Source organism: Salarias fasciatus, chromosome 14, assembly GCF_902148845.1.
Source record: "Salarias fasciatus chromosome 14, fSalaFa1.1, whole genome shotgun sequence".
Classification (NCBI taxonomy): domain Eukaryota; kingdom Metazoa; phylum Chordata; class Actinopteri; order Blenniiformes; family Blenniidae; genus Salarias; species Salarias fasciatus.
The window spans coordinates 7,393,808-7,413,574 of NC_043758.1; the positions used below are offsets into that span (position 1 = coordinate 7,393,808).

Genomic DNA, 19,767 nt, shown 5'->3' on the forward strand with positions numbered 1-19,767 from the left:
GTAATTAAATTTTCTTGCTTATCGACCAAATGATACGGCCAGCGCCAGTCTATCGTTCAGCCCTGATTAAAAGTGCACATCCTGTAAATGTTGCTGTCAGATTGCAGAAATTATCCCATTTATTTTACCATCACGAGTACACACTCGTGCTAAACACAACGAGAGACGGCGACTCTCAAAGTAATCGATTTCTCCTGTGCAACAGATAGAAAAGTAGAAAAACTCTTCTCACTGCTGAGGATCTGCTGCAGCACGACAGCATCTATCGGGTAAAACTAATGACCAGCATTACACTCATGAAGATGTGACACTTTGGATGGCAGCAACAATTATTCACATTATTGTAATTAAGTAGAATCAGGGGGTGCTTTAACTGTTATTTATGTGTTTTCAAATATTTTTGCTGCCATCTTTTTAGTAGATTTTATATAATGCAATCCACTTCCTACTTTTAAATAAATACTTCTACTGTGCATGTATATTATTGCCCATAACTTTATATAATTAGAATTGAAAAAATATTGAAAAACTGCAGTTAAATGTACTTAAAAAAAATCACACTCTGAGCAGTTTCGAATTAAAGTAGCTTGTGCTTTCACGTCGACATTTCATTACTTTTGCCTGTAACTGAGCAATGTCATGCAATGTAACAGTTGTTGTACTGGAGTGTGTATTTTAAGTAGTTTTTCCATCTCTGCTGACCCACACTCAGTCCTGTCAGACTCTGCAGACACATGGTGCTGCTGTCTTTCCAGCTTTCATAGCTGTTTGTTCTGCTGTGCAGGGTTTGCATGTTCTCTCTTGTACCTGTGTGGAGTTTTTCAGATTACTTCAATTTCCTGTTAGAGTCCAAAAACATGTATTTGACCCTAAATAGCCCACAGATGTCTGTTTCTCTCTGTGACTGACAGGAGACCGGTCCAAGGTTTACCCTGCCTCCGCCCCACATCCCTGAACCGGTTGAAGCGGTGTAGAAGATGAACGGATTGTAGGATTGTAGAATTAACAGAGAAAATAACCAACTTTCAGATTTTTAAACATGAAACAACACTGCTGGAACAGGTGAAAGAAGAGCGTATTTGAACGAGCAGCGTTAGTGTCGCTTGGCGTTTTTCACTGTGTATTGGGCCTTCCTGATTTCACAGTCTCCATGGAAATGGTCGTCAGTATGTCAGGCATGTAAGCTCTCCCGTTCGACCAGACACAACCTCAGGAAACAGTAGCTCACGCAGACATATGCTCACATTAGCAGATTTATTTATTTATTTTTTTTTTTTTTGTCTACCCGCCTTTGAGTGCTTACATGGGCATGTGCGAGTAGGTCTGCTCACATCGGCTGCTGCTGGAACGCAGATATGACACCCTGAATGCATTAATTGTGCAGCTGTTGCCTAAATGTGCATTTGCAGTCATGCAGAACGGCCGTGCCTCGTAACGTACAGAACCGAGTCTCCCAATCAACTGGATCACAGCAAGGAATGGGTGTGTCCTTAAGTCAGATGTGTTTGCATGCATGTTTATATGTATAGTTCAGAAACAGGCATTCGGCGGCAGTGTGTGCCTCTCCCTGTTGGATGTGTGTGTGTGTAGGGAAACACGGTGTGTATCTGTGTGTGTAGATGTAGACTGTATGTATTATGCAGACCTAGGAGAGCCTTGTGCTATAAATAAAACAGGGCTGCAGTGTGCTCACTGGCGGAATAATCTATCTGACACTATGGAGAAAGAGAGAGAGGAAGAAGGAATTGAAGAGACAGAGAGAGAAAGCATGGAAGAAGAGAGAGGGAGAGAGAGAGAGAGAGAGAGAGAGAGGCAGGAGTTAAAGACAGGTGAAGGTGGAGTTAGACAGAAATGAGGAAACAGGGACAAGGACTGGTGGGATGAGAGAAATGAAAAGTGACGTATCCACAGGGCCTCTAGCAGGGCTAGTTAGCACTATGACACAACTAAGGGCCTCGTTCAAAAGGGCAGTAACATCTCTTAACATTTACGACAAATCAGCTGCCCATGTGCCCCCGTGTTGTGACGGCGGCGTTCACTCAGTTTTTATTCCTCACACATGTATTCGAGCACATTGAGTAAATCCAGCGCATGAACTGATATATTTTATATTTTGCCTTTTTTGTGTTTTTCTTTATGATTTTAGCCAATCTTTATTTATTTTTTTTTAATATATTTCCTTCAGATTTAAGAGATAATATTGCAAATAGAGTTTGAGGAATGTTTTTTTTTTTTTTTTTTTTTTTTTCCTGTTTTGATGTTATGACTGTAGAAATAACAGAAAAAATTAATCCTTTTTGGATGCGCTTGTATATTTTACATAGTTTACCTTCTGCACGCATTAACCTCCAAACATGCTCCTATGTCCACAATCTTATAGATGAAGACCGAGGGATTTTGGTGAAATGTTTGTAGTTTGGGGTCAGGCCGTCTGAGTCAGCCCGGTGACATTTGGATAGTGGCAGGCAGGACTGTGTCACTACTATCTGGGTCAACAGTTTATCCTCTGCTCACAGACTCTTCTCACACAGGTCAGCTTGCATTGTAGATTAAACCTCGAATAACTGTAATCTGTTGATGCTGTTTTCGTACTCTGTGTTGTTGTGTATATTTATGCACTGATGGATGAGTGTGTGTTGATGCAGGTGTATTTTGTTGATGATTGCAAGCTGGGTAACCTGGGGTTTGGGACACCCTTGTTGGAGCACCAGAGTTCACGGGAAGGTCAAAGCTCTGTCTGCACTCAGGTTCTCTTAATGTTTCTACAGTGTAGAGTCCAGCCTCTCAAAAAAATCCGCTGCTTTCAATATGAAGGCTGTAGCTTTTATATGTTGGTCAGAGTGGAGGTTTATGACAAACGTTGATTTTTTTTGTTTTCCTTTGGATTGTGTTTTTCCTTCCAGGTGATGGAGTTGAAAGGTCAGATGCTCCACGTACCGGAGTCCTGCTCCCTGATGTTTCTGGGCTCTCCACGTGTCGACAAGCTGGAGGAGCTGATGGGCAGAGGTCTCCATCTGTCAGACATCCCGATCCACGACGCCACCCGGGATGTCATTTTGGTGGGAGAGCAGGCCAAAGCTCAGGATGGCCTGAAGAAGAGAATGGACAAACTCAAGGTAACAGCGCTGCTGCATCTTCTATTACAAACTCACTAGGGGAACCTCAATTAATTAAGAGCATTCATTATTGCTCCAAAATACTGTATTACTGAGTTTATTTCACGGCGGAAAATATCAAAGGCGTGGATGTTGAATGAAATCAGGCAGACTCAATCATCTTGATGTATTTCTGCCTTCATTTGGGAGTGAGGATTGCGTTTTTTGTGGCGCTTGCAGTGATCAAAGTTGCCCATCCCTGCTTTGAGAGATAAATGTCCATTGCGATCCCTAAAAATCAGCAGCATGTCAGCCAGTTTTCATCTTCCTTTTTATACACCTGTCTTCTTTCCCAGTGAAAGGGATTTATACGATCTTGAGGCTTGAATTCATGAATAATCACAGACAGCAGCTCAGTGTTTATTAGTTTGTTTTTTTGCATTTCTCAGTGCACATGTAACGACACTGAAACACGCGTTGTAAATCTATTCGTTAAGCTATACACACTAGCTGCATCTCCATGTTGACTGTATAAATTCATACTGACTGGAAGATTGTGGCTCCTGGGATTTGCTCCCATAATTTCCTCTCAAAGTACCCTTGAGCAAGACACGGAGTCTTAACCCAATCCGGTGCATCTGCTCATTGCATCACTCTCTCACTGCAACCACTCCCCCCAGGCCACGGCTATAAATAGCTCGATCTTAGTCAACTTCCCCGCGCGAATAATGGTATAGCGCGCCGCATCGCACAGACTTGGCATTAGTGGGCTTTGCTCACAGACACTAATAAGTACGAGCAGATACACAAAATCAAGAGATAAATTGCGTGCAAATACAATTACATGTACAGCAGCGGTTTTAATTTGGTGCAGTACTCCCACGTCGGAGCATTGCTGTCATCAGCGCCTTCATTAAAGCAACGCATGCAGAACAAAACCCCTTAATCTCCCTCTCTCTTCTCCCAGGCCACATTAGAGCGGACTCATCAGGCTCTGGAGGAGGAGAAGAGGAGAACCGTGGACCTTCTCTACTCCATATTTCCGGGCGACGTGGCGCAGAAGCTCTGGCAGGGTCAGCACGTGCCCGCTCGCAAGTTCGACGACGTCACCATGCTGTTCTCGGACATCGTGGGCTTCACGGCCGTGTGCGCCCAGTGCACGCCCATGCAGGTCATCTCCATGCTGAATGAGCTCTACACGCGGTTCGACTATCAGTGCGGCATCCTGGACGTCTATAAGGTCAGTAAAAGGTCACTGTGGCGCTCTACAAAGTCCCCGGCTGACGGAAACCCAGTGTCCAGGCCACACAGGCTTTGTCTCACGCCTGTTGGTCATTTTTGATGTTTCTGATTGTTTCTTCTTGTTCTTTTCACTGGCAATACCTGGTTCATATATAGAATCTGTGACTGACTTAACTGTCACATTTCTGGTTTTTCACTGAAGTATATTTTAACATTATTTTGAATAATCTCTCTCTTTCACTCCCAATTAGGTCTGTTGTGAAAATTGATGTTTTTAATAAGATAGTGACAATTTTTACCATCCATCTTTGGAATCCAAGGATGGTGGTGCCACATTTTCAAAACGTGAAAGAACCAAAACAAAACAACACACACATTATAACAACAACATCATTTATGGAGGAAGAGCCATTAATAGTAAAATCAGAGGCAGAAGGCCTCCTCTTTGGTTGATATCTTCATCTGTTCACTGCTTTCACTGGCATCATTTCTTGGCGTTACCAGTTTAGCCAGCCATAACTTTCTGGGGCGTCTCCCTGCCTATGTGTGCTGGATGTGTGTGTGTGTGTGTGTGTGTGTGTGTGTGTGTGTGTGTGTGTGTGTGTGTGTGTGTGTGTGCTTTCTCTGTGGGTGTACATGTGTTGTGGAAAAAGTAACTGATTAATGGCCGGTCTGTGAGAGCTTAACGAAGATGTGTCAATATTGTCCATCTGACAGAGCGTATCTTTGGGCCTGGTTACAGTCTAGTCAGCCATCCCTCCCTCTCGTGTTAAGAGATCAGTTATTTCTCCCTCCCTCTCTCTCTTTTTTATACCCTTTCGAACATTGCTTCTCTCTATCATCTCCACTGCCATCGTCTCTCCTCTCCACCCCATTACCTTTGTCAGTGTGACAACACCATATATTCTCCTGTTCCCCATAAAAAAAAGGGCCTTTCCTGTGTTATCACACAGAAATGACACACTTCACATAACTGGAGAAATGGAGGAGATTTATAGCGGTTGTCTGTGGAAAGGAGGGCTTTTGTGTAGAGCTGAGGAAGAGTTTGCGTCTGTGAGGAATAGGAGGACGAACAGGGGATTGAATCACCTATATGTCGGCATTGTCATGGTTACTGCTGAAATGATTTAGCCAGTGGCAGGCTGTAGAGGGAGAGAGAGAGAGAGAGAGCAGTTTGTCTCCTGAGTTTTGCCTCTTTTCCCTCTCTTTTTATATTAACTGTGTCAGCTGCCATGACACCTAGCTCGCTCCTTCAGCCGGAGATGCCATGTGAAAGAGGCACTCCCTTTTCGCTTTATTTACACCTGCTAATTCTTGAACAAGACGTGCTACTACTGCTCACTCTGGCATAGTAATCTGTAAGCTGGGAACATTAAATACTTTGTTTTTATGGCATGACTGTTTGTTTATCTGCGTATGCAGCTGTTGCCACAGTAGGAAAATTGGATTCTTTTTTTTTAAGCTATTGCACTATCATTACAATCAGAACACTTCAGAATAAATCCTCTCATAGTGTTACAGCCAATCAATAAGGATCGAAAGAGCTTAATTAATAAACGTAAACAGCAGAAGTTAATGAACGCTGTGCAGCAATGCAGCAAGCAGGCAGACATTTCCAATTCTAATAAGCCAAGAATACGTCTATGCGGCCCTTTTGGAAGCAAATATGTTTTGGTGCATCGGTCTGAGTATGTATCTGTACCGCCCCGATAATCTATAACATTGTCGTCTTCCAGGGCTGCACAATATGCCCCAAATTTATCATCAGTGCAATTTCAATAATCGCCATGTACATATTGCAAAAGACTGATGGAAAAAAAAAAGAATCTTAGTGTGCATCCATACGTTGTATGACTTATTTTCACATTGCATCCTTCCTGACAGCAAACGACCAGAAGTCAAAGACATCAAGGGAAAATGGCTAAAAACAAGATTCTGCTTCTTAAATACTGAAACTGCAGATTCACATGTGATCTAAAAAGAAAGAAAAATAAAAAGCCGTGTGGTTAAAATTAGGCCTAAGATGAAAAAGCACGCTGTTATTTGGAAGTACAAATCCCAAAAGACGACATTATCTGATACTGCACAGCCTGAGTATCTTCAATGACATTTATATATTGAAACATAATTATTTTTCTCACTTAGCAAACACAATAAGGCTTTAGGCTGATGCTTCTTCCGAGTTGGCTCAGACATCAGAGATCCAAACTGTGGAGTTGAAATAATGCAAACAGCCCCTATCAAAACCCCAAGTTTAATCTTTATCTGTGTGCATTAAGACATGTTGGCATTAAGTGTTTCAATGTTTTAAAACCAGTTTCAATGATCCGCAGATTCGTACAGTGTTGCTCCTACAAGTTATATTACATATAATTCCAGTTTAGTTTTTGTACATTTTGATCACCACAGGCTGAAAATAGCATACTTTTGCTTTTGTACATCATGATAAGCATTCAATAATAACTTCATTCCTAAAGTTTCCCTAGAATCCCTCTGGATTCTTCTGTTAGAGGTTGAGAAACCTTAAAGCAGACTCCTATCTGTCTCCCATCAACAGTCACTGAGTGATCTCCACTATTATCAAGGACATCACAGCCCTTCCTGTCTTCACAGCAGACAGCCTCACTGTGGATAATATGTAACACACACAGGGGAGATTATCACAACCTGCTGCTGTGTGTGCAAAGTTTATTGTGATAGATTCCTACTTGAATAAGGAGCTTATGAGCAAACTACGGCTTCAGACCTGATGTGAGATGTCTCAGTACTTCTCTGATCTACAAATTATTTCAGGAAATTCTCATGGATGTAATTCCTACTCCAAAGCTGGACTGATGCATCTCACAGCTGTCCCTTAACTGTCACTGTTTGGAAGAGAAAACCTTAAAATCAACAAGTGAGTTAACCTGCTACGGCGAATGGAGTTTACTAATAAGGTGCAGCAGAAGAGCTGAATGGTCACAGACTATTCAAAGACAAAAACAGGACAAGATGGGCGACGGAAGCCCGACATCGTGCGGCGCATCGCGGAGCTTTGGGTTGTCTGTCTGTAAGAATGCTGAGGATTTGTTGTTTCTGAGCCTGGGTTAGATGTGAGACACACAGACAGATACTGTAGATCTTACATTGCATGAGTAATGATAGAGCGCTTTTAATTTTTATTCTACGAGTCAGAAACTACTTAGGTCTGAAAAATGAGTATATACTCAGAGCAACACTTCAGTTTCAAGTGATCTCATTGTGATTCCTGCCCTTCTTCTTTCACTCTTTGTACAGATTGAGACAATAGGTGACGCCTACTGTGTAGCAGGAGGGCTTCATAAGAAGGTGGACAGTCATGCGAAGCCTATCGCGCACATGGCCCTGAAAATGATGGAACTTTCTGAGGAAGTGCTGACGCCCGATGGGAAACCTATCAAGGTGAGTCGACACTCATTCAATCGGGAAATGTCCTCTTTGTGCGTTCCAGAGAAAAAAAATCCTCATGAAAGTGAAGGTAATTTGAAAGCGAGAGTGAGGTTGAGGTTAATGGACATTAAAGTCATGAGAAAATAAATATAAGTCACTGCAATGTCTGTTTTTTACCAACCTTTTGCTTCTCTGGTCCCACTGAGATCAAACTGCATGTGGCTCATGAACTATGAGTTTGACAACCGTGCACTGAAGTGTGAGAGTGTTTGAGTGTTCAGCCAGATCACAACTGAAGCTTTGCATTGCTGCAAGTTCCCAACAGAGAATTTGATCAATTATTCATGTGATTAACTCCTGCTTCTCACCTGTTTTGAAATTTTAATCACTCTAAAAAAAAAATGTCTGCTACACAACATGAGCTTTCAGAGCATGTATTCATTTCGCTTGTTAAGTGGTCTGTATATTTGCTTTAGGTTACCTTTTAGTGTCTACAATGTTTGTGAGAGAATTTATGGCAACTGATTTAATGTTCTGTTTTATTTCCTTTCAATACAAATGCCGTCTTTAACAATGTAGAAGAGAACATTTATGTCTGAAATCTAACAACCTTCGGCATGTTTGTGTCGTTATTTCTCATCAAGTCAAGCTTTAAAAATGGTTGTCATGAAAGAGACCTGAGCTGATCAAAATAGATTCCAAATAGAAATGAATAACATAAAGAGACTGGCGGCTGTTTGACTCGACACTCAAGGGCAAAACTTGAAACAATGTGCAGCACGCAGGCTAAAACAAGGACAAAGTGTCCAAGAGATCAGGCACAGAACAACCAAACAATGAATGAGGGTCATGAACTGGATGTTAATTTACAAGACCAGGGGATAAAACACCGTGACGAAGCCGAGCAGGCCAAGACGAGTCGACCGCAAACACACTGCACACTGCACAAAGTTACACAATGAGGATGGGGAGCGAGACAAGACACAGGTGCGCACAATCAGGAAGAGGCCAGCTGGTTTTCAGCAGAGACACAAGAGGAATGACAAGACGATCGGTAAACAATGCACCATCCAGCCGCAACGAGAAACAAGAGCCTGAACCTGACAGACAAGATTAAAACCTAACAAGAACCTGACACTACTGAGCCGGGCTGGTTTATTTCCCCATCTCGCCCTGAAGAGGTGCTGAAATGTTGAAATGTTGGTGATGTGAGCTTTAAGCAGCCATTTACCATGTATATTGACATGGTCGACAGAGCCAGTATACCTGTACACGAACACTGGAAAATAAAACAAACGAGACACACGACTGTTGAAACATTGGTTTGGTTACCAGAAAAACCGTTTCCAGGTGTGGCGATGGATGGGCTCTCCTGCATTACTAGATGGCTTTTTCGTGCCGTTTTTCGAGCAGTGCACTTGTGGAAGATGTTCATGAGCAGCAGTGTGCCATGTCGATATGTGTGTGGGGTATCTCTTCTATTTCTGTAGCATATGCGTCAGAATGTGGCGTCTGTGTTTGTTGGTGCTCGATTGTCAAAGCTTTGTTCGTCTCGCCTCTTTCTTCTCTCCTCTTCATCATCTTCCTTCCCTAATTCTGTCCTCTTTTTTTCAACTTATGGTGCATTTGCGTGACAGGATAGGATGTTGTGCTTATACTGTTGGCATATTCCCCTTATGCAATCTTCAAAGTGCAGCTGAAATATGAACAGTTAAACCTGTTTTCTTTATTGTTATTCCCTTGTTGATCATATAAGTATGTGATTTGCCTCTCGGGCAGTATCTGGGGGTCTGACCTCCTCTGGTTGACCATCACCTCATCTGCTGGTGTATTTTTGCAGCACAGATGGACAGAAGTAGTCTCACTCTTATGGATCTGCTATGATTAAAGCCAGAAGACCATAAGAAACAAATCAAATTAATCAAATTTAGAATCTAAGTGACATGATAAATTCTCAACTCAGGAGCGGCTCGTATTGAACAGTTGATGCAAACTTCGTGAGGAGGCTCATAATTTAATATCTTGTTATTAGCAGCTCTTAGGAGCAATAAGAAATAGAATGTATGATCATAGACATGCCAGTCGAGGCTGCTATAACTTATGGTTTTTATGCTTTAGACCAATCTCATTACATTTGAAATTTGAGTTATAAACTACACTTTTTACATGTTCATCTAATGTCCTCAGTAAATTGAAGTGATTTTATTGCTCAGGTCGGTTTTGACCACCTTTGGTAAAATAGTCTCCATCTTCAGTTGACCAGACTTGTTTCCTCGCATATTAAGACTTCATGCCACTTTATTGACATCAAATCACACAACCATGTTATTTATGACTGTCAGATATTCTAGAAAAGCAAAAGTCTGTCCGATTTGTTCATTTTGGTACTAAGAAATAGAACAGGACATCTGCATGTCATCAGATTGCTCCCCCTCCAGACATTCGCAGTTGTCTGTTTGGAATACTGATTGGATTATTGAATTCTCGATTGAATTTCGGCAGATCCCGTCCAGCTCACTGTATAAGTAATGTTGCTGCGTTGCGCTCTGACCTTGAACAGAAGTGTAACATCCTTTTCTTTTCTTTTTTTAACCCGCTGGTTAATTTAACATGTTACTAATGTGACATTTAAAGCACTTCTATTGCGAGAGGAAAAGCTGTGAAAACACACTTTGAGGACTAAATAAGTAATGACGGAGCTGTCCCCTTTTTCACTACGTTAGCTGGAGCGGTTGTGAACACTGACCCACCTTCCTGTACTCTTGCTCAGATACATCGTTGGGTCAAAACAACACGCTACGTGTTTCTGGAGGCGTGGTTAACGCTACTGCGTGACAAAACGACATTTGAATGATGCACGAATCCCAAGTGGAAAGCTGTACTGCAGGGAAAAGATGAGTAAATGAAGGTCTGGGAGAATGAAAGATTCACTAGAGAAGCATCAGCGTTTAATTTAAATCGGCCGGATAAAAAAAGAAGCCAGGATATGATTTATTTATGTCTGTCCTTGGTCTGGTCCCCGTGAAGGTCACTGCTGGGACGTCTTACTGGCCTTACAGACAAGGCTGCACGCGAAAAAAAGCAACGTGCCCCGCTCAGTGAGTTAAGTGTCTGTAAGTATGTAATCCTTGTGCGACATTTTATTTTGTTGTTTCCAGCGACTTTTTAAAAACGACAGTTCTTTGGACTGATGAAAACATATTGAGACGTTAATGAACTTTATCTGCAAAGTTTTTTGACGATCTGGTTGTCCAGGCAGTGCTCTTCTCCCATCACTATCAGCTAAAAAATTTCTTAAATCATCGTTTCATCTCTGTATTATGAGAAAGTAGAAAAACCTTTCATAAAACTTCAACCTGAAAGCAATTTGAACTGGAAGTGTAGGACGTAAAATTTATCTGTAGCCATAAAACATTTTGAACGTTTAAATGGAGCTGAACACTAGAAAGTTTCTTATACTGATTAGTTTTGCTGTACATACAGAAACTGTACTTTAGCTTATTTCATAATTCCAGTTTAACATTTTATAATATTTTTAGCTTTTTTTGGGGGGGATTGGTGAAAGTGACAAGTGCCTCCAGAGGAAATGGCTGCGGACCCTCAACTGGACTCTTTTAAAATATTTTCATTGATGTTTCATTAAAAAAAAAAGATTAATAAATGTCTCACACACTCTTGAGCTGTTTAGGATGCTGTTGAACAGCGTACTAACTGCAGTAAATGTTAAAGAGAACAATGAACCTGGACTGTAACAGACTGCTGGCTCACTGGAGGCTCCTTGGTTTTCTGAAGCTTTCATTCAGGGCTGGATCAGGATCGGGCCATCCTGCACCTTTTCGTAGTGAAGCTGCTATCGGTTTAGACTGCTGGGAAACCTGATTCAAATTTAGAAATACAACTAAATTGAATTGAATTAACCAAAGGTCAATGATGATAGAAAATCTGTAAGTTGGATGCACTGAAATAATTAACTTAGTCACCAAATCCCAAAAAATAAATGCATTTTTTTTCCACTTTTGATAAGTTGAACTCTAAAAAAGTCTGTTTCACACACCTGCCTTAGAATGATAGAGCGCGCTCCTGCTTTTTTAAATAACACTGCGTGCTTGTTTCTTCATCCAGTGAATGTGACAGAGAGGAAGACGTGCATGTGTGAGTAAGGAAGCTAAGACAGAGAGCTGCTGACTAACAGACAGGACACTGTTCTGTGTCGCTGCGCTCCTCACATTGTTCATTTGTCTCAAAATAGAAAAGCCTTGCCAAGCATTTTTGGCCTGCTCTCTTGTTCTTCCTCTCTCTCTCTCTCTCTCTTCCTCTCCCTCTCTTTTACAGACTCTCTACTTGCTCCTTTAATTTCTTTCCTTCCCGAGTCGTATTGTTTTTTCTTTTCTCAGTAATTTGCCGTTCTCTCTTCCCTCATTTGTCTCTTCTACAAACGCTGGTGTAAAGAGGAGTTATCCAGAGATTCGACACTTCACCGCTCACTGAGTGCACTCAGCTGCAGCCAGCGTTGCACTGTTATGCAAACCAGCATGAGAGCTGTGAGAAAGAACGGACTGAAAATGGTTCGTGAGAGAGAGAGAGAGAACTGGACCGAATGATCCTGGAGACACAGAAAGACACGGAGGTGAATGAGATGTCTGGAAGGAAACATGCAGGAACCAAGTTTTGGAGAGTTGTATTCATCTGAGGAGCTGCTTCAACATCAAGCCTGTGGTGTTAATCTTTTTTTGGGTGTGTGTGTGTGTGTGTGTGTGTGCATTTGTGCATGTGTGGGTGTTGGAGTACACGAGCAGGTGTGGATGTGAGGGATGGAGTGCCCACTGAATACGAATTGCAGCCAACCTTCAATAGTATTCTCACCTAAAACACACACATACAGTAAAATAGGCTAATGTAATGGCTCAAAAGTACCATCTATTAATAATCACAGTCATCAGGTTTATATCGGATTTGCTTCAGCAGCTCTGGAAACAGTTTAAATAAAAACCGACCATTAAAAAGCTGCTTTTGGTGCAAATCTGCATTTATGTCACCTGTCTTAACTAACAGTGCTGATGACAATGCAGTTAAAGCTATTCTAATGCTTGGAGTACATGTTGAGAAAAGGTACTTTATGTGAGTACTGTTCCGTACTGAAACCAGGACATCCATACTGTCTCATGTTCAACTTCCTGTTAATTTTACATCCACTCGTATATCCACAAACCTGTTGCTCACACAGTTGAGCTATTTTAGCTTGTTTTGTAGTTTTAGACAGTAGGCTACTGATTGTAATCATAATACAGACCCTATGATATTAAAAAAAGTAATATATTAGAATGAATATTTTACCATCTAAGACTTTCTTATCACACTTTTTCCTTCAAGTTTTACAGAGTAGAACCCATGCTCGCCACTAAAAGCATCCACCCTGTGGTTTCTTCGCTAAATAGCACCGTGGCTGGCTGTGCCTTAAAATCTGGTGATTGAGTGTTAAAGAACGAGCATCGGCTCCGTAACAAACTCCTTCCTCTCTCCGGCTCGATCCGTCTTCATATCTCTGGTACAGCTTGGCCAGAGGCTCCAGTGTGATTGGTTGTGTGTGTGCCGCTGCGCCATTTGCTCTTTGGCTCGCTGAAGGCCATGTGCTGTGGATGCTGCTGACTCACAGCAAAAAGGAGGGGAAGAGCTTCTGAGTGTTACTGTGTCTGTATTTTCAGATTTAGGAAAAAAGAGGAGAGTGGGCCGCTGGATGTAGAATTATTCATGCGTGTGTGTGTGTGTGTGTGTGTGTGTTTGCATTTATACAGGTTATAAATATATATGCGTGTGTGTGCATATGTGTGTGTCTAGTGCAGGGTCATCTGTAAGCAGCTGATAATGTAAAAATAGGTCACTCTGTCGCACCTTGCAGCCTTTTTTACCTCAATTTCTGTTCCTCCCGTTTTCTTTATCTCTTCTCCTGTTCTGTCAAAGTTTTGTCATCTAATTATAGATTTTTTTCTGCCTCTCTCTCGCTTTGTGTCTGTCTGCACACTCTCTATCTCGCTACTCTCCTTGCCTGTTGTTGCCATGACAACCTTGCAGTGTGCTGGAATGCACACAGTGTCAGCGGTTACCAGGGTGACGGGATGCTCAAGTCTGCTCACTGTGTGTGTGTCTGTGTGTGTTAATGTCTTTTAGGGTGCAGGAACTTGGTGCACGTTACATTTGAGCTGTCCAGCCTATGTCCCAGAGCCCAAAACGCAGGGTCCATCTCCAGTTCACACATAGTTTCACATCAGTAACTGGTTTTAGGGCTCGGATTTGAAATGTGTGAGCATGCATAGGATCAGACATTTTAATAGTAATAGCAGCCTGGATTGCAGCCATATGATACAAACGGGAGATGGGATCAAGCATTCTTTTGATTCATTCCCCTCCCACTGAAGGTTATTTTAACATTTCCGTCCCTCGATTGATTCCAAGACATGAGAGGAGATGTTAAGAACTGCGCTGATATGCGGCGGTGCTGTTTTCTTCAATGGGATCAATCCGCAAACCCACAACATTACAAGTTCTACAAAAAATAAAAAATAAAAAAATGATACTACAGGCATAACATGAATTATTGCTTTCAGTTCTCATTCATGCACAAATGATACCGATTTGCTCAAACAGCTTCCGGACCTCAGGTGCAGTGTATTTTTACCCCAGAGTTCACTACAAGTTATCTAAATCTCTTATCAACCTCCAGTGTTGAGAATTGGATTTTTATGAAGTAACGCATTGCAGTGATGCTACGTTAGGCTGTAACACACAAACTGAAGTGTCTGTAAGCTCATTTCGTGTTCATACAAACAGTTGGAGAGCCGCTGTGTCTCTGTGTCAGCTGTTAGTGTCCATCCACAGTACGTACGACGTGTTTGTGTCTCAGACAGTAAAATGACATTTGAGATCTTTTCACTTTCAACTACCTGATGTGACTTTAACTGAACTGAATGAACTCAGTCATCAGAGCGATCCACACAGCGTTGACCAATGACAGAACTCTTTGCAGAACATAATGCTCTGTAATCCTGTCATCTGTAGTATTGCTCCAACCCGTTTGTTGTTGAACTTTCTTGCTCCTCCTTCCTCTCAGCTGCGGATAGGGATCCACACAGGCTCGGTGCTGGCGGGTGTTGTTGGAGTCAAAATGCCACGGTACTGCCTGTTTGGGAACAATGTGACTCTGGCCAGCAAGTTTGAATCGGGGAGCCATCCGAGGTGCATCAACGTTAGTCCCACCACTTATCAGTAAGTATTCAGCTGATTTAAGACCAGATTATGTATTTTCTGAGGCAGTTTTATTTAAATACTTCTCTAAATTGAGTTTTTCTAACTGATTATTGATAAGGTGCTAGTTCTTTTATTCTTTTTTGCCAACAGATTGTTGAAAGACGACCGCTCCTTTTCATTCGTCCCTCGCTCGCGGCTCGAGCTTCCAGAGAATTTTCCCAAAGAGATCCCCGGGACTTGTTACTTCCTGGAGGCAGGGACGTCCCACAGCCACGCCTCGCTGACCAGCTCCCGCTCCGCTCCTCCGGCCTCTATGAGGAAAGTCTCCTACAGCATCGGGACCATGTTTCTAAGAGAAACAAGTTTGTAGAGCCCAAACACAGACTAGCCTGAACAGATATTCGGTACGTGAGAGGCTGGGACCCGTGGAACGTGCAGGAAACCAATTATACACATCTTTGGATATGCAAATGCGTTGTGTAAAAACCTGGATTCAGACCTGTGGGCTCATCTGTGTGAATGAAACTTTGAAAAAAAAAAAAAAAAAAAAGAAAAAGAAACCTTTCATCATAGGTGAAAAAGAACAACATGCCCTCATCTCCCCGGAGCGAAGGAGATATGGTTCAAACGACTGAAAAAAAAAAGCAGCGACTGCGCTCATCTCACACGAATCCTTCCCCAAGGATCTCTACTGATGGACTCAATTAGCAGAGAACCCTTGATAAAATGAAAAAAAAAAAAAAAAAAAAAGAAGATGAAGAAGAATAAAGAAACTTTACTGTCTTGCTGGAGTTCTCAGCTTCATACCTGGCATCGTGCTCTCTCCAGTGGCCCTCGCTCCAGTACGGTACCAGATCTGGGACAGGAAGGAGCAGCGCTTTAGGAGAACCTGGAGAGGGACCATGCATACAACCAGTGTTGCACTCAATAGTACAGAACTGTGCAAATGGAACAAATCCACTTTTCGTTCACTAGGTGGGTGCCGAGAAACGAAGTTGGAGTAATTTCTTTCTTTTCTTTTCATTTGTTTTTGTTGGGAGAAAGACGGCAACATTCACACAAATGTTTTGCTGTGCATCATGGCCTCTTGTACAAGTAAGACCACAAGTGAACAATACAGCGCTCCTTCCTCGCTCTCTCATCGCGTCTCGCTTTAACAGACACACGTTACATCTGCTGCTCGTTGCGTTTGGACTCATCAACCCAGGACCAGTTAGCTGAGCCAAAGTGGTCATTAAAGGACAAAAAAAGAAAAAAAGAAAAATCAAACATGCTAACCATTAGCTTATTTTAGAGCCTTGTCTGCTTCTAACCGACCACAATCCAGCTCTGTCACTGCAGGTAATACGTGTAGGACTGAAAATTATTCCTTGCTCAGTGCCTTTTTAACCGCTCTAAACACAACTAATACCACATAAAAACAATTGAAATATCTTGGGGAAAAAAAAAGAAAGAAAACAATTGGGACGCTTCATTTATCTGATACTTCCACTTGTGTTGCGACATCTCTGTGACTGAGCCACATGCCAAAGGTTTTGAGCCACACTGAGCCTGTGATGCTGGAGGAGCTGGCAGACGCCTTATTCCCCCCGCATGTCACCAGGAGGAGACACGTGTGTGTGGGTGTGTGTTTTCCTTTCAGACAGGTGTGAGTGGCTGGGAGGACACATCAAGCGCTGAGTTAACAATTTTAAAATTATTCTTTAATAATCATAGTCCAAATTCAGAAACGCACACACAGTAAAGTACTGCTGTTACAGGCACATCTCAAAAACAAGGAAATAAAAAAAAGTTAATTTTATCCAACATATTTATTCTTGATCATTTTATCTCACAGATCCAGCATTTAAACATTTTCTTTTCTCCCTGCCAATTATCACAATTCAAATTTAAGAAAAGCTTGAAACTTTTTAGTTTTTATGAGTGTTAGAATAACTGACTGATCATTATCACGTTTCAATCCTGTTTCATTATTTTGAGATGCACCTGTATAAGTACAATATTAACTCACACACATATTCACAGTATTCATATTTTACACGATTCACATTTGTGTATGTAATCTCTTTTTATGATTGAGTTGGATTTTTTTTTTTTTTGTATCAATGAAATATACATGTCCATTCTGTCCCCAGGTAATTTATTAAACAGGGTAAAGATTCGGATATTGACCAATGAGGATCTTGGATCCTGGATTTGCTTCAAGTTGCTTCAAGTCCAGCTGTCTTTTTAAGACAAGACACAGGCATATCAGAGTCTCCACACACCTAAAACTGAAGAGATTTTCTCGAAGACAATCTCTATAATGTCCTTGTGTAGGGCTGAAGTTGAACAGTCTTTCAAATATTCAACATTCTTTAGTTTTCAGCTGTGTCCAACATCAAGTTTATATTAACGTTAGAATAGCTGGCTGAAAATAAAAAAAAAAAGACTTGTCTTTAAAGTAAACTCCTTTACATTTTCATTTTGATGGAAGTGTTTTATTAGGATTACAAAGTAAGCAGAGATTTTTGAAGAGCACTTCCTGATTTTAATGTGTTACCGATGGAACTAGATGACGTTTGAAAAGATGCTGGTTGTTTAAATCGGAAAAGGTGGTGCTGTCTGTGTGTGCTTACCTTCTTGGTGTTTTAAAAAAAATGTATGCTTTCTTCTTTTGGCGGGGTCAACATCAGTTACTGACAGAACAAGAACTGTAAACGAAAACAAATCCAACTAGTGTTTCAGTGGTGGTGCGGTCCTGCCCGTGATTTGATTCACAGAATACAGAAGACATGTTGCCAAATGACAGAAAATGTGCCATTTTCATTCTGAGACACCAGCAGATCAGGGGGGGAGCCTGTCAGCGTTTGGTTTGTGCTGATGGTTGTTGGCACCGGCATTGAGACGACGGGAATATGAGCAGGACATTCAGCACAGATTATAGAAATGTAATCTGACTGTACAAGAAAGCTAATGGGAATCTTGTCTGAATCAATTCAACAGAAAACCCTGAAACACCAGCATTACAATGTGCCATGTTCTAGAAAAAAAAATGCATTTCTTCTAACTAGCTGATGGTTGAAATTGAGTCGGTTTGCCAAAATGCTGAGGAAAAAAAAAAAAGGAGGGGTCTGCACCCTGCAGCTCTGCAGCCACACGCCCCGCTTCAGCTTTTCTGTTGTTCCTTCCACTTTCTTTTGTGTTGCACAACCGACACTCATGAAGAAAAGCAGTCTTATCTTGCAGGTTGGGGTTCCAGTCGTGACAGACTTTAAGGCCGCCATTGAAATGCTTGTAAACTGAAATAGTTGAACTGTAATTGAAAAATATTTTTAGGAAAATTTAGCTTTTCAGAAGCTTTAGAGACTAGAAGGCGAAAACATCCGCGTGTGTTTTTTGAATTTGAAATCAGACATCGACCAAATCACACACACTGTATTTCATGCCTTACATTTTTAAAATGTCTCTACAGGGAAAAGATTTCTGCCTGCAGATCTGAACAAGTTTCCTGTTCTTTTTCCTCACCTTTGACCTGGTTTCCTGCAATATAATGTAGCCTTAATGTGAAATTTTAGATGCTCGTATGTTTGAGCTCAAATTGCAAAAGGTCACATCAAGATATGGTCAAAATACAAAAGAAAGAACACAAACAGTTCAGAATTGGACTCACAAACAGCTTGACTGGACATGTCCACGCTGATGTGAGTGTAAATTATAGATTCAGTCCGGATTTCTCCCACAAAGCGATGTGATTTGAAGAAAATGAAAAGCAGCGTCATGTTCTTGTTTGACCTCCGTGTTCAGTGCGATAAGAGGAAAAAAAAAAACCATTGTGGGTTTAATTCACTGTAGATGGACCAATTTGCTTTAATTGCCAATGGTTGTTGGACAACTTGCATCTTTTTTATGTGGAGACAAACTAACAGACAACAACAAAACACAACATGCTATTAAATATTTTGGGTTTGGGTTCTTTATTCTACTTTTATTCTGTTAATGCAACTTAAACTGCAGATTTGGCTTAGAGCAATTTTTTTTTTTTCAATAAAGATTTTAGAGATATTTTACCTTTTTCCAGTTAAAATGTGTTGCAAATCCTGATTACTGTTACTTGGTGGCTCTTTTTCTTTATAACGTTGCAGACCTCCTTTCATAGACAGTCATTGTCGTCAATATGTTTGTCTCGATACTGTCAGACAGCAGCAGCATAAGAAGGACGATAAACTCTCACGCTCATAGCTTCGGGGAAGCTCTGGTCATTTTTAGAATGAAAATAGACAATTGAAAATGAATATTTTTTAAATGATTCTTCTCTCCACACTCCCACAGTGTCGCTTACTTCCACTGTAAGCAAAGACTAATATTCATTTTATTTTTCTCCAAGCATCCTATGCATTTATGAAAATAACATTGGAGAAGACAATAATATATTAAAAACATCATTCCAACATTGTGTTTTAGCCTGAATATGTTGAGGATGATAATAGAATATGGGGATCATTTTGCTCTATAATCTACAGTTTGAATAAATTTAGACATAATTCAAAATTGAACAAACTTCTTTATTTTGCTATGTTTTTATGAGGATGTTCACAAATGAAATTGAGTTATTTTGGGATATTATGGAGAACCAGAGTTTGCAGCATCAGAGATCCCTGAAATTTTCTTCCTGCTCAAGCAAACATCAGAAGATTAACATTCTTACATTATTTGTTGTGTAGAATTTGCCGAGCCCGTCTATAAATAATCTGCTCGGTACAAATTGTCAAGTGCACATGAGAAAAGTTCATCGGGTACG

At 41.1% G+C, this 19,767-nt stretch overlaps 1 protein-coding gene across 1 annotated transcript in view; it reads left to right on the top strand.

Moving 5' to 3' along the window:
• Positions 1 to 15,714, top strand: part of gucy1a2 (guanylate cyclase 1, soluble, alpha 2) — a 35,865-nt gene extending 20,151 nt beyond the window's left edge. The window contains exons 5-9 of the mRNA XM_030108099.1: positions 2,904 to 3,116; positions 4,063 to 4,335; positions 7,614 to 7,757; positions 14,851 to 15,005; positions 15,138 to 15,714. Of these exons, the coding sequence (XP_029963959.1) occupies positions 2,904 to 3,116; positions 4,063 to 4,335; positions 7,614 to 7,757; positions 14,851 to 15,005; positions 15,138 to 15,357 (1,005 nt within the window). The 3' untranslated portion in view covers positions 15,358 to 15,714. The remainder of the gene's footprint in view (positions 1 to 2,903; positions 3,117 to 4,062; positions 4,336 to 7,613; positions 7,758 to 14,850; positions 15,006 to 15,137) is intronic.
• Positions 15,715 to 19,767: the final 4,053 nt, after the last annotated feature.